At 32.7% G+C, this 16511-nt stretch overlaps 1 protein-coding gene across 2 annotated transcripts in view; it reads right to left on the bottom strand.

The window, feature by feature from the left end:
* LOC148956580 (mini-chromosome maintenance complex-binding protein) overlaps nucleotides 1–16511 on the bottom strand; it is an 88613-nt gene that overhangs the window by 17405 nt on the left and 54697 nt on the right. For both annotated transcript variants that reach the window (XM_089085991.1, XM_089085989.1), the window contains exons 6-8: nucleotides 13078–13201; nucleotides 8897–9073; nucleotides 6199–6308 (exon numbers count right to left, since the gene is read on the bottom strand). In XM_089085991.1, the coding sequence (XP_088942117.1) occupies nucleotides 6199–6308; nucleotides 8897–9073; nucleotides 13078–13201 (411 nt within the window). The remainder of the gene's footprint in view (nucleotides 1–6198; nucleotides 6309–8896; nucleotides 9074–13077; nucleotides 13202–16511) is intronic.

Raw genomic sequence — 16511 nt, 5'->3', positions numbered from 1 at the left:
CTTAATTGACTCGAAGTTCTGAAGGCTTTTGCGCTTTGTAATAGACGAAACTGTTGTAATGGCAAATAACCTCCCTCTGCTGCCCACGTTTTCCTCAAACATATCGAATTTAAATATTAAGATTGCCAGTGTTTTACACATAGTTTTAAGTTCTGAAAATTAGGTATTTTAGGATTACAACTCCCCCAAAGCCCTCAGGGCAAGGGTTGTAATTTAACGATTATCCGAATCCTTCATATTATTTGTTATGGAAGGGATTCTCCTATAAACTTTAGAGAGGGCTCATTTGATTGAAAATTGAAAATTTTTGTTTACTTTTTAAGAGTCAAAAGAGATTGAAGGGCAACTAGCCCCTCTCCCTCCTCCACGCCCTAAATGCATCAGATAAAAATTTTGAGATAGACATTTTGTTAAAATAGTTCAAAGTTCTGATAACAAAAAACTCCGGTGTCGACATAGCCCACCAGGGCCCAGGGGTAGGCGTTGTAAGTTATGCCCTGGGGCATAACTTATGAAGGGGGGTTTATAACTTATGCGAAGGGGTTTTGTATGGGAAGAACATACAGGAAATCTATTATAATTATCCAATTATAAGGTTAAAATGCATGTTCTGTGATAGATGCAAAATTGCTTTGGCACAAAAATTCCTATTAAGGTCAATTCCAAACAGTCGTGATCCCTTTGTGTCAGCAAGTGAAATGGTCTAAACCCCCTTATTGGAGCTATTTTTTGAATCCATTCATTACTGTCAATCGCTGTCCACAAGTCATGCAAGCTGTCTATTGTTCATATATAAGGTTTTTATCAAAGGGTAATCGTATAGACTTTGAAAGTTCTAGATCCGTTTTTTAAAGTCAAGAATAATCAGACAGTAAGCACCCCCCCATGCCATAAAAACTTGAAACTTTTTGCAATCAAAAACGAACAAAAATTAATTAAAAAAATTAAAAAATGGTTTGTTCTCCTAATGATCGTCTTTTAATAAAATTAATTAAAAAAAACTTTCCGAAAAATATGTTTTTCAAAGAAAAGTAAAGGCCATTTTAAACTTAAGCTCAGGAGATACAAATACCTGTTAAAATTGAAACTCAAAACGACCATAAATTAATGTTAAAGAATAAATGAAATCCAAAACGAACAGAAATTAAATAAACAATCAATGCGAACAAAGATACAATATATATTAATGTTAATGAGTAAATAAATCTTAAAACAAGTAAAACTTAATTTGAATATGCAAGTCAAGCTTGAATCGAATAAAAATAAACTACAAACAAGAGTTTGGGTATCGTCTCACTGCAGAAGCCTAAAACCTACTGCGTCATTGGCGCTTTACTGAAAACAAACTATATTACAAATGTTTTCTTTTGTACTTAGTATTGAAAATAAATATTAATTTTTGTTCGTTTTAAGTTTCATTTATACTTTAATAGCAAAATATTTGTTTTCGTTTTAAGCTTGATTTTCATATTCAATCCAAGCATTACTCGCTTTAAGATCTGTTTATTCATTTATATTATTACTTGTTTTATGTTTTTTGCTATGATTGTTTATTTAATTTCTGTTCGTTTTGGGTTTCATTTATTCTTTAATAGTAATTTCTGGTCGTTCTGAGTTTAAATTTTAACAGGTATTTGTATCTCCTGAGCTTAAGTTTACTGGCCTTTACTTTTCTTTGAAAAACTTATTTTTCGGAAAGTTTTTTTTTATTAATTTTATTAAAAGACGATCATTAGGAGAACAAACCATTGTAAATATTGGACTCAGTTAGCTGCCTGATTCTTTAAGGTTCGTCTCTTACCGGTAACAATTGTTTTCTAACAACGATTTCTACTAAGCTTCAAACTTTTGGTTTTCTTTTTTTTTAGGTTTTTGAATTGTTGGAATCCCTTGTTCAAATATATACAAATATTTTTGCAAATACTAGTTTTTTGCTCTTTACCATATATAATGTCTTTTCATATTGCAGTCTATTCAAAGATATTTGATTGTTACAGCAAGTTCGATTTCTAACAACGATTTCTACTAAGCTTTAAACTTTTGGTTTTCCTTTTTAAGGTTTCGGAATTACTGTAATCACTTGTCAATATATATATATATATATATATATATATATATATATATATATATATATATATATATATATATATATATATATATATATATATATATATATATATATATATATATATATATATATATATATATATATATATATATATATATATATATATATATATATATATATATATATATATATATATATATATATATATATATATATATATATATATATATATATATATATATATATATATATATATATATATATATATATATATATATATATATATATATATATATATATTGTTTATTTAATTTCTGTTTGTTTTGGGTTTCATTTATTCTTTAATTGTAATTTCTGGTCGTTTTGAGTTTAAATTATATATATATATATATATATATATATATATATATATATATATATATATATATATATATATATATATATATATATATATATATATATATAATATATATATATATATATAATTTAAACTCAAAACGACCAGAAACTACAATTAAAGAATAAATGAAACCCAAAAACGAATAGAAATTAAATAAACAATCATAGCAAAAAACATACAACAAGTAATAATATAAATGAATAAATAGATCGTAAAGCGAGTAATGCTTAAATTGAATATGAAAATCAAGCTTAAAACGAAAAAAAAAATTTTGCTATTGAAGTATAAATGAAGCTTAAAACGAACAGAAATTAAATAAACAATCAATGCGAACAAACATACAATATATATAAATGTAAATGAATAAATAAATCTTAAAACGAGTGAAACTTAAATTGAATATGCAAATCAAGTTTGAATCGAAAATAACTACAACAAGAGTTTGGGTATCGTCTCACTGCAGAAGCCTAAAACCTACTGCGCCATTGGCGCTTTACTGAAAAAAATTCTTTGAAATAATTTCACTTTTGTAACTTTAAGAAATCAAAAATTTATTAAGATATTAGGGAATAAATATTAGCATATGTATATTAAATTGACAATGCACATCTTTTTTTTCAGTAAACTCATTTGAATTTATTTTCAGTAAAGTACAAATTATATTCTGGCTTTTAGAAAGTACAGGGGTTTTGAACCCTACTCATATTAATTTCTGCTCGTTTTGAGTTTGACTCTAATATTTATTTTAATTTTTGTTCGTTTTGGGTTTCATTTATTTATTGATACTGATTTGGTGTAGTTGTATGCTTGGTAGATTATATGATAGTCCGGACGCCAGGTGTTGAAAATGTGAACTAAACCACGACGGAATGGGGCTGCTACGAGAATTAGCCTACCCTCCACCCCCTAAATTAACCATGCGGATTCAAAAATACCAATGGCACTTGCTTTCGAGTGGTGGAACACTCCGAAACTTGACATTATATTATATTTTGGTGTTTCATGCAAGAAAATGCATGTTCCACAAAGTTTGAGGTGCAGTTTTCCGCTCAAATAGAAATGCCTAGAAGCCATAGAATGTTTTCATAACAAACTAACACGATTAGTTACAAAAAATGGCAGAGTTAAAAAAAAATGGCAAAACTGTATGAGTCATGAACAGTCTTGAAAAGTATAAACAAAATCAAATTGAATATTAGATATATAATAATATTAATTGCTGAAAGATCCATCAGCTTAAGATTTGTTTTCACTGTAATTTTTATTTTCATTTTCAATGCTGTAAAAACTGGAAAATAATAAATTTGTAATTTAAGAGTAATTCGTTTTCAGTGAAGCACCAATGACGTAGAATGCTTTAGGTTTTTACAGTTAAAGAAGGGGGCAGTATCCAAATTTTGCTTGTAGTGAAACTATATTTGTCTTGACCAATCTTGAAAAGAACTAATAAATTAAACTGAACATTTGATGCATAATGATATTAATTGCTAAAAGCTCATCAGTTCAAAATTTTACTGTAATTTTAATATTTATTTTCAATATTAAGTACAAAAGAAAACATTTGTAATATGGTTTATGTTCAGTAAAGCACCAATGAAGCTGTAGGTTTCAGGCTACCGCAGTGAGACAATACCCAAACTCTTGGTTGTAGTTATTTTTTTTTGATTCAAACTTGATTTGCATGTTCAATTTAAGTTTCACTCGTTTAAGATTTATTTATTCATTTACATTAATATACATTGTATGTTTGTTCGCATTGATTGTTTATTTAATTTCTGTTTGTTTTGGGTTTCATTTACTCTTTAATAATAATTTCTGGTCGTTTTGAGTTTGATTTTAACAGGTATTTATATATACTGAGCTTAATTTTAAAATGACCTTTAATTTTCTTTCAAAAACTTATTTTTCGGAAAGTTTTTTTTTAATTAATTTTGTTTAGTTTTTAATTACAAAAAGTTTCAAGTTTTTATGGCATGGGGCATGAGGTAGCTAGAATAAAACAGTATTGTGACTCAAAGTAAACCCAACATTTTTTTAAATAATTGACAATTTGTTATAACTTATTATACAGTGTTGGAAATATACATTTCTATATTTGTAATATATCAACAGACTTGGTTAATCAGATGAATATAGCTCAAGATGTTGGCTCCTGATTGACAGCATAATTCAGTCATCAGACAAATGTCTCTGATTTTCCTTGCCACTGTCCTTTCGTCCTTAGATAAGGCACTTAGCTTCTGGATCATATTGAAGATACCTCTTGTCTCCTGTTTGTCCAATTTCTGTTTCCATACCAAATCATTAGAACTTTATATTTTTCATTATTTGATTGTTATTTCCAGTATTGTTTGACTGTTTGGATTCTGGATGTCCCTTCAAATTTACAATGACTCCAAATTGTACCAAATAAACCAACAAGAATTCTGGAGTATGTTTTAGCACACCCTAGGAAGACACAGAAATTTCATGAAATTAAAGCAGCTTTTCTATTTCTTGATATTCTGGATTTACAACAAATTTTGCACCTTAATTTGGGCATATGGTTTTTGAAAATCCAACATAAAGATCATTTTTTCAATAGTATGAAACTTTTGGTTGAAAATAAACATAGCCTTTTATCAAGAGCTAGGATTAAGTTTCTTTTCCCGTTTGTTAAAAGTGAGAGATCCAGACTAAGTTTAAGATATCAACTTCCTCATATTGCGAATAAATATAAGTTATTTGAATTAGTAAGTAAATCACCATCACTATACATATATAAAAAGAAATTGAAAAAGATGGTCCTTTCAGCCTACAGTAGCGGGGATTGATTGTATTATTGATTTATTTATAAATTGTTAAGTAAATCCCATCCCTATCTCCGTGAGTCGATAGTTAAGTTATGTATGTTTTTTTTTTTTTTTTTTTTTTTTTTTTTTTTTTTTTTTCTCATTTCTTCTTTAAGTTTAATTTAAATCGTGTTATGTTCTTATCGAATTTTCTTTTCTTTCTGATGTTATGTTAGCGGGAAGCGTATTTTTTTTTCCCCTATTGTTTGATAATGGAGACATTACGAGATTCCTCTCTTCTCCTTTGTATAAAATTTATGTATATGTTTTTGTTAAATAAAGTCAAGTCAAGTCACCATCAGTTATTACGGAAATGTTCCTTTGGACAAGGCTAGAACTTAAATCGATTGGCTTTCGAAAGGGTATGTGTGGCAAAGATTTGTACGTAGTTGTATTGAATGAATCAAGTAATGGCCAGAAATAGCTTCAAATTCAACATTGTAATGACTTGAATAACAAGTATACAACTCTTCCTGGCTTTAAAAACACAATTTGAGATTCCTTTTCTGAAGAAGCTAAAATAACAGCAACAATGCAATACCATTTTATTTCCCTTTCAACGCTCTTCCTAAATATAATATTCCCTGTGGCGACAATTACATCTCCTCCCACCCCCTATGGCTAGGATATAGCCATAGAATGTTCTCATGTCTTATGATTTTTTTTTTTTCAAATTGACATTATTCGGTATTATGAACCAGCTGTGGATGATAAACAAGTATAAAAAATAATTCAAACCAATAGAATCAGCAATTTTTTATATATCTAGGCATTAGGAAGGAAGTAATACATACAAAACATATACTAAAAAATAAGCTAAGAACAAACTATGAAATGAAAATAAGACTGGTACATGTCTGATGCTTAGATAAAATACTTTCTTAAACAAGCAGACTTACCATTTGCATCCAAGGTACCCGTACTCAATGCAGTTTCGTCAAGGATCAAATGAGTGTTTTCACTGAGCTGCAGTACACCACTGACTAAGCGATTCATCGTGTAGTCCTTCCTGGAATTACCAGAAACAAATATCAGAAATTGGAAGTTCCCTTCAGAGGCGAAGGGCACAAACTTCGTGTTTAGGCTAAAACTTTATCTAGAAGGTGGGTTTCCCGAACAAATGGCGGGGTATGATTCCCCCCTCCCTGTATTTCCCTTTGCGCATATATTTTTATCAGAGTTAAAATATATACAATATTCTTTTAAAATACCATGTTTGCTACTTAAACTTCAGAGGATATTTCCAAGGGGGCGGAGGAAAAATTGCAAGAATACAAGCCTTCTTAGACGACAATTTATCTGGAGGAGGGGGTCATCCTTTGACCCCCTGTGGAGCAGATAGACCTGCACGTGAACAACGGTATGTTTGTCGGAGTTACCGCCTGCACATTATTCCTGTCAAAATAAGATATTATGACAATTCTAATTCTAAAAACAAGATTCTAGTCTCAGTTATGTTTTAAACGAAAGGCTAAGCCTTTCAAATTGGATAAATAATTGAACTATTTAACGGATATCTTTTAACGGGTAATTTTAGTTTGAAACATTAAACTCTTTTGCTTTTTTTTGTCTAGTAATGCAACTAGTTTCATGAAAAATGACATAATATGAAAATTTATAATTTCCTAATTTTCATCATATATAACATTAAATTTGGCAACTTCACTTACCTTGGTAGTATTATTAGTAAAGATGGTGGGAGCAGTGAAGATGTTAAATATAGAATAGCCAAGGCTCAGGGTGTTTTTTCACAGTTAAAAAAAGTCTGGAAGAATAGGAAGATAAGTCTGCAAGATTAGAATATTAGAAGCTACAGTGATGACAGTGCTCAAATATGGCCCTGAAGCATGGACGCTCCGAAAAGCGGATGAAGATTTGCTAGATGTTTTCCGGAAATATTGCTTGCGGACTGATCGGGATAATGACCGTGTTTCAAACAACAGGCTATACGAAATACGTTGCTCAAAACCGCTCTCTAGGGCTATAATGAAAGAGAGGTTGAGGTGGCTAGGGCACGTTGTGCGGATGAAGGATGACAGATTGCCGAAGAATGTTCTTTTCGGCCAACCATCTAGGGCTAAACGTAAAGCAGGTCGTCCCAGTCTGGTGTGGGAGGACGTAATAAAGAAAGATTTAAAGGAAATAGAAACTAAGTGGGCGGGTGTAAAAAGGGAGGCTTCGAAAAGATTGGGGTGGAGGAGGAGCATGCGTATCTGTGTTGGCCTCAGGCGGCTTGGTGCTGCGGTGAGTTGTTAGTAGTAGTAGTAGTATTAAAATAATCACTCTGACAATTAGAGTCTTCCTGAAACCGATTCTTCTTTTTATGCTAATCCTTGAAATTGCTCAGAAAGCCTGAGTATTGAGGACGTTTTATTTTCAGGACGCAAAAAAAAAGGAATTGTTTTCCTTTCTTTTACGATACAGGATTATTTTCTTTCCTCTTCAAGTACTGGACTATTAGACCAGCCACCGTAGAGCAACGGTACTAAAATTGAATTCTCGGGATCTCCACAAAACTTCCGTTCTAATGATACTTGATATAAATACCTGTAAGGCATCAAACGGCTTTGCTGGGATATTTTACCTATAACTAGATTCTTTACTTTCATGATCGAAAGAACAAAATCCAATTTTGCAGAGGCAAGAGACAAATGATCCGGTGAACTCTATAAAAAAAAATATTTCACAGTCTCATTACATGGTATAAACTTTCCAAAGTTTTTAGTCCTTTTTATTGCGCAAAGGTTCCAGACCCTGTTTGAATTTTTTTTAATTAAATTGGCGATCAAGCTTCTTTTTTCGAATGAAAGAGCGGAAAAAACTAAAAATCGAAAGACATTATCTTGTTTATGAAGCCCCCCCCCCCTTCGACCTCCTGCTCTTTACGCTAGTCATACTAGTGTTTTGATGACAGTTTTTCTGACTACTGCAGCTATAACAGTTGGTAATGGAAAGTTTTTTATTTACCGATTAAATTTCAAAACATTTGAACTGGAAATTTCATTACTTAAACAAAGGCGCATCAATAAGCCAATCGATCCTTAGGGCACTGTGATATTTTTTTTTTTTTATTATTATTATTAAACTGTCATTGTGTTTCGCTCTTGGATTTGATAGTTTTGAAAACAACATTTTGTATAGCTTGTATAAACAAGCTTGTATAGCCCCCACCCCCACCACACCCATATCACATGCTTCATTATATATTCATAAACATTAAATTTCTTCCAAAAGACGAGAAGTCAGAAGTTAAATCTATATTCACTATATTTATTTGAAACACCTTCTATGGAGAAACATAATATATAGCATGGAAATGATTTCTTAAAGCCATGGGTACCACCCTACCAATAAAAGTCCTCTGACCTCCACCATAAATAATTGGTGTACGCTAAAGTTGCTAGCTTTGTTGGATAAACGATCTATAATAACCAATCATTTTTGCAGACCGTATGCACTTTGTGGGGCGAATATAACTGCACATCTGCACGCCAGCATGACCTCTTGGACTGGGAGGCTACACAAATTTCCTACATACATACTGGAATCGCTTATATACTACATACTCAATTCCAGACTCTGTACTGATCTGCCTACCTGGGTATAAATGGTAAACCATTCAGATTTTGAAGAGTCAGAGGAAGATGGTAAGACTTTGTTGTGAAGTGCTGTAAGAGTTTCACAAGACCAGGTACGAAGCCTGAACAGCTGGTCGGCACGTTTGTGAGATTGATGGACAGCTTACCAAGGGCCATTAGCTCGCGTCGCATATACCTTGAATTATAAAGTCGAATATGAGCAACAAACACAGTACTTTGCTTGGTTACAATAGGGAGAAGTTTTTATATCAAACAAATTATTCTTAAATTTTGTATAGACAAATGGTCTTTTCGTTTAAGATATAAAACAAAAGATAAGATCAAATTCGACAAATAAAATGTATTTCCATGCAGGTGTATTTCTTTTTATTTTACAAATAATACCCACTTTACTATCCAATAATACCTGTAGATAAGGGGGATGTGGTTGGCCCCAATATCCTCAAGAAATAAATCTGAAAATTTGCTTTTTTCTGTTTTTGGCCCCTTCTTTTGGAAAATGCACTGATCGTTATTAGGTTTTTTCTTTCATCTTTTTTTTTACTTTGCTAATACTTTGCAAGAATCTTCAAGGAAGCTAATTAATTCTTGATTTTTTAGTGCTTATTTTTTGGACTCAATCAGAGCTTTTGGTGTACAGAATTGCGGTATTTAGACAAACATATGTAATGAACCAAATACCACCAACAGGAACCTTTTTACAATTCATTACGCAACAAAACTGCTTTGAATAGTTGCAGAGTCTAACTATCGAATACTTATATGTTTAATAAAAATTGTTTATTAAGAAATACAGCTTTTGCAATTATGCTAAGTTCCTCATTTTTCTGTCACTACGGACTCAGTCCACGCGATATGGGAATGCTATCCAGCAAACAAATGAGCGATAATTTAAGTGGCTATGTACTGATTGCACTTTTGTGGGTGCCATTATTTAGAATTGTTTATTTTTGGCGTTTTGCGTTTACTTTTTCTTCTCTTGGCAGGAAGGCAAGTTTTTTTTTACGAATTTTTAAAGTTTTGGTTACTTAGCGTCGGAATTTCCACTCTACTAGGTGGCAGCTGTCGCTGCTACCATGATTATAGTACATGACTTGGGCAATACCTCTCTAATACCATTGAAAAAACAGCCAAAAACAAATACACTATTCATAGAATAGTCGTGGGTAGGCCAGACCGTAATTAGAAACAACATATATAGAATAAAGGTAAAAATCCCCAATATAAGACGATTAATATTTTAATAAAACTATAAGTAGACTGAAAATAAAATAATGAAATAATTTACTGAAAAAATAAACGACTTATGGTATTAGCCAGAGGCAATCCTTCAAAATATAAATAAAAAAAAATATAAACGAGAAACAAAAGAGTAAGAGAATTATGAAAGCAGAACATTCCAAAACAGAAAAGAAGTGCTTCCTTTATTATGGCTACAACAAGTATACACGCAGTTCGACGCGAGAAAAATCTGAAATTATTAATAACAATCCCAATGAAGGTTCAACTAGCAACATGAAATGTAAGCTGAAAAAATATGGAGACTCAGCTTTTAACCCTTAATAGCCCACTATCTTTCTAAACTCTGATACTCCCCCCACACTTTGTCTAAATTTATCAGTATTATCTTGTCATCTAATCTTAAATGGGATATCCACATACAAAACAGGCTAAACTATCCCTTCCCAGGGGGGTTAATTGGCAGGGGGTACATTTCCCCCTAGATTCCTCTGTAGATTTTTTTAAAAATATCTTTTTGGTAATCCAATTGAAATTACCTTTTTTGGACATTTTTATTTGAAAAATTAAAAAAAATAGTACCCCCCCCCTATTTTGAAAAATAAATTTTACCTCCCTCCATCACTACATTTTCCTGAATTGACACCACCATCCCTTACTCTTCTTAAACTTATTTTAAAAAAAATTACTCCAAGCAAAAAATATTCTCCTCCTTTATATATCTTTTGTCGGGCCGCTATTGGAATAAGCGTGTCCCGTTTGACGTTAGCTTGATAAAATAAATACGAATAGAAGTAATTCAAAAGAGAGCATTCTTATAAAATTAAGCAAATGAAAATATAGAAAAAAAGGTAGAATACACCGTTTTTTATAATATACCTTTTTCTTATTATTAAAAGTTTGTTTGTTTTTTGTCCGCTGTCTTATTGAAAATAATATACCCGTTTTTTTATATTTTCAATTGTTTGATTTAGTAAATGGAAAGGCAGTGCGGTCTAAAAACTTATTTAAAGTCATTTTTAAAGCGCAAATGAACTATCCATCTCTTCTAAAGAGGATCGCCTTAGTTACCCTACGCAGCAGGTCACAAAACCCTTTGTATCAGCTTTGGCGGGAAAGCTTTAATTAATACCTAGAACCTAATTAGCAATCGTCTTCCAAAGGAGAGAGGTCAAAAGTTCCCTTTTACAACTCAGATTTATTGCAAAATGAACAATAATGAAAGGAGTTTCACACCTTCTTTTGTTTCTAATGCTAGGATTTAACTCTATTTTAAGTGGTTTTACTCTAACTAAACTCCATATACTCCTTTATTTTCAGTTTGCTTTTTATATCTTTTGAAAATTCGTCTGTGATAATTAAAAGTGCGACATACGCCATTTTTGTAACTTTTCAGGAGACTCAAAAAACAAAAAAAAAGTTTGCCCGCAATGGTCACTCTGAAGGATGAGACTAATGGAGATAAAGGGCACATATTCTAAACACCAACTTTTTATGCTATTTCCAGCGGTATAAAGTAAATTTAAACATTACGAGCGATTCAAAATTATTTCATTTGATGGCGTATGTCTCCTTTTTCCTATAGATAATTCCTATCCTCTTCTATCAAAAGGACTCTGAGCGAATTCAAAATTAATCTATTTTGGCTTATGTCTCCTTTTTCCTTGACAAAAAAGAAGACAAATATCATTATAGCTCCATAAGACAATCCTCTTCTGTCAAAACTGGCATATGTTTCTTTTCATCTTCGTAATGGTATAAGATGGAACAATTCTGACCGCACCATTCGATTCCTTATGCTGAGTTTACTCACGACACATATATAACTCATTTTCGATCGAAATGGCACATATCGCACTTCTAATTATCACAGACGAATTGATGTGATGTTTGGATTTTTATTGCATACTTTTAATGCCGCTTATTTTTCATTGACCAGCCAACCTTCTCAAAGCGTGTTAGTAAGTTTTTTAGACGCTTCACAATTTTTTTGGTAGTGATTTTAATTTAAGCGAATTTTTATGCAATCAGGTCAGGTTGTGATTAATAAACGCAAATTTTGGACGAAACAGGATAATATAACCCCATATAAAAGAGAATTATTCTTATAATGAAAATATAAGGGCTAAACACTGTAAATAAAATAAAAGAGAATACGAAAAACATCTAGAAAGATCCTCTGTCTCATTTTTCTTCCTGAATCTGGTTAAGATTTGTTTTTATTATAGAATGTGTGCGGTCATTTTTGTATTGTTTTGATTTTTGAGGGAAAACACAAACAAACAAATGACCATTCAGGGCTCATAAGGGCTAAAAAAAAAAAAAAAACTTGACACACTCATAATCAAAATAAAAAAACCCATAAAATACGTAAGAGAATTATAATAGCAGGAGAACAGCAGAAAAAACTTCCTGAATTCATGCTACAACAAATATGAAGTTTAAAGAGGGCTTAACCTTATGTGGTTGCTCAGGGTTTATGCAAAACAACTGTCCTTGTTTCGTTTCTCCTCTTGTTCAAACTTTTTATCCCATGGAAAAACCTTGAAGGCCCCCTTCCCCTTCAAATAATTCTACTGGTGTCCTTTCAAAATTCTATAGATAAATACTAAAATAGAGAAAATATACGTATGCTTCAGTAAATGTGACAGGTATAAAGTAAGTTCTTTTTTCTTCGCTGGTTCTTCGTTGTTTTGAAAATCCAAAATGAAGTTTGCACTGAGCTCTATTACAGTTTACTAATTGTACTGTAATTTTAAAAAAGATACTGCGGATAAGGACCTTTTTAAGACGTATTATCCGGCCGTATCGTGAAAAAAAAGTGCTAAAACATATACAAAAACATTTTAGGTGGCAACCCTGATCTTGTATATGTTTATTTTTAAGTGACCATTGCAAAATTGCGCAGTACTAAATTAGAAACAAACCAAGCATACTTACACACTTGAAATTAGATGACAGATCATATACTCAGCAGCCAGCGCATCACCAAGAAGTGCTTCAGTGAAAACTGATAACAGGTTTTCTCGTAGATCTTTAACTGGTCTCATTATTTCACTGAACACTGAAAATACAAAGACTACTTACTATTTGAACAACAAATTGTGCCAAATACAAATAGTATCTGAAAACTTTTCAAGTAGTCACAATAAAATAAACTCAAACTCAGATCAATTCTTATTTATTGTAGTCACATAATAAGAGAAATACATAAGGCCGATGCATGCTTTTCCAATTCTGAAAAGTCTGAAATATCCACATTCAAGTTTATCAGGAAATAGACATTTCGGTCACGTCGAAAAATAAAATACTGAAAATAGATGTTCTGTTAGTGAGCATCTAGTTTAGAATAAATTTGTGGGTGGTCAATAAATAAATCATCAAAAAAGCTCACCTAACCACATGCAAATATTGTCGGTTGGAATTAACGACTTAGTTTAGAAGTTTTTTTTTAATTAGAAGGTTGTTGAACCGGGTAATAGAAACAAAATTAGGGCATGGGAAGATGTTTTGAAGATCTCCCCAGTCTTTCCCTTACTTATCACTCTCTCAAGGATTCTGTGCAGAGACAAGTTCTTGAAAAACATACTTTTTTTTCAAATTTGGCTAAGAGTCTGCTTGTTACGCACACTAAATCCAGGCAAAGATTGCAACTGGGTAGCTGAGAAACACACCGGTTTTCAGATCCATATCAATACGTAATTACTTTACTTAGACTTGGCTCCTCCCACGCCACGCCTCTCCACGACGACTTCCGCAGATCTTGTGCTCACAGACAGTCACAGGCCTTCTAAAGATGTTCCTGCTAGCATAGCATCCTTCCCTAAGCATGGGCCGAGCACTATTTTCTTTCGTCCGTACCTTCTAACATCAAGGGGAGCCCAGGGGCAAACAGTACAGGGGAGCCTGCCATCGCCCATAAGGACCACGTGGCCCCAGTACCACCATCTACCACTTAGGATTGTGTTTGTAATTCTATCACACCAGGGGATTCCCATGATGCGCTGGAGGCAGTTATTTTCAAAACATTGTTATTGTTTCTCAAGCTGCTTTGCCAGTGCCCATCTCTGGCAATAATACATTAGTAAACAGGGGACGGTGTTACTTAGGACAAGCCTCAACTCTATATAGTATGTAAAGTTATCATAGATTTCTCTTAGTTTGGTAAATAATTTTTGAGACCACACTAGCTTATGATGACGAAAAAAAAAATCGCAAAGAGAGAAACCCAGACAATAACAGCAAGTGAAAAACAAAAGAAAAAGTTATGCAAATATTTCGGTTGAGACCTCCGCTCAACCGTCCTTAGTGCAGAATAATAACAAAGAAATGCAGATAAAAGTCTCAAGGAGAATATAAAAACCAAACCTAAAAAAGAAACACTGAAACTAAAATAAGAACCCTTTCGATATGGCCATAGTATCATAGTATTCTCCATAGCGATTGCCTCTGAACAGATTCGAAAGCTTTAAAGAAGTCAATAAACGCTATTAATATTTAAGTCTGCCACTCTTTCAAACGTTCAATTAGTATTTTTACACTGAATATCAGATCAGCAAATGACCTACCTGGCCAAATACCAAGTTGTTCGTCTCTAATGGCCTTGTTAATTCTCACCTGAATATTATTCAGTAGTATTTGAGAAAGAAAACAAAGAACTGCTTCCTATGAACTGCAAGGTGAAACATCCCCAATTATTGTAGAATACGACTTAATCTTTTAACAATGAACCCTATTAACAAATCTGTGGGGAGACTCGGGTTCTGAAATTTGATTCAAGACTTCGTGTAGAAGTTTCGCAAAGACAAGGTACAGTACTTCAATAATTAGGGCTGCAGGTCATCAAGTCTGGCAATTTTTCCGTTGTTCAACTTTCATAGTACAATTTTTCACTTCCAACAGGTCAATAGGATCGGCCTTGATATACAGTTAGAAGAGTGAAAATCTGGACAAAGGTTCTATAGGATTCCAAAGTGGAAAAATATCTTTCACTTCAACAACATCAATATCTTTCTTCCTCATAAGTATCCCACCCGTTTTACTCTCAGCAGTAAATGCAGGCTCCAGGAAATCACCAGTGATCTCCTTCATGATTCGGTGCACTATTCTACTAACACCTTTACCGGCATCTGCCTCAGCCACGGCTGCCTTCACCTCCAAAAAGCAAAGTATCATTTGTTGTGGACTGATTTACTACATTGTAGGTTAGTTTGCATTGGGAATGAGGTAGTCTTTATAATTATGGGTGACACTACTATTACAGGATTCCAGCTGGATCTTTACTTCCTTTCTGTCCTGCCTAAGTTTTCAGTAGTCATTTGTAATGCAACGATCACTCTTCTTTTTCGTATAAACAACTGACTTTTAGCGGCACTTCTTACAGAATCCACAAATATGCTCCATTTCTCGTCAACTGGGACAGATGTTTCAGCGCATGTTGGGCTTACAAATTTATAAGGAATTTATAACACAATAAGCTTTTATCACTTAATTATCCTAGAGCTTCTGAATATCTAACACTTTCATAGTATTTTTACGCTTAGCAACAGTCTTAAGCTTTAACCTAAAACTATCCATATCTAGTTGGTGGTCAGAAAACAAAATGGCATCACAAACAATTTGAAAATCTCCTAGACAGTATCTGTGTCTCTTTCTAATAAGAATATGGTTAATCTGGTTCCATTTAGTACAATGAGGTGAAGTCCATGCGACGATTGAGGCCCGATTAGCTTAGCCGTCAATTAAATGCATTCTGACGTCACTTACTTCACCAAGATGGATCTGGTCAATTATATCATGTGTACAACTGTGGTCACTACGAAGTTTGGTTCTAAAATCACCATATAAAACATTCAGGTATTTAGTTATCTAGATCATTTATTTCATAACAGTTTTAACAGCTCACCCATGATGCCATATTAAATTGGGTATCTTATCAGGTGATTCAATCTAACAGTTTTACCATCACAGGGGACTCTGAATTATTTCAATTGCAACATTACAATTGCATAATGACTAGATACAATTCCAATATGGTTTTTCATTCTTTCCTTTTTAGGGGGAGGGGGCTCAACCAATGACGCTCTCAATCACAAACTGACAGGTTCTATGACATCAGAATAATGTCTGAATCTAAAAAAGTTGAAAGCGTCACAATTCGTATGACATTTTATCACAATGGACACATCCTCAATCCACCATTACAGGCACGAAACTGAAGAATCTTCGGACCGCAATCCGATGTCTGTTTGAACCGAGATCCGATGTCCGTTTTTCTGTCTTTGACATTCCCATAAAAAAATTGTGCTCTATGGTGTCAGAACAATGCTTTGTTCTCAAAGAGTCAAATATAATGTACTGTTTGTGACAGTGCA

The sequence above is a fragment of the Artemia sp. Qi Xiang Cuo genome, chromosome 1 (assembly GCF_049724085.1).
Source record: "Artemia sp. Qi Xiang Cuo chromosome 1, ASM4972408v1, whole genome shotgun sequence".
Classification (NCBI taxonomy): domain Eukaryota; kingdom Metazoa; phylum Arthropoda; class Branchiopoda; order Anostraca; family Artemiidae; genus Artemia; species Artemia sp. Qi Xiang Cuo.
The sequence above is the reverse complement of the archived record's forward strand: the minus strand, read 5'-3'. Positions and strand labels throughout refer to the sequence as shown.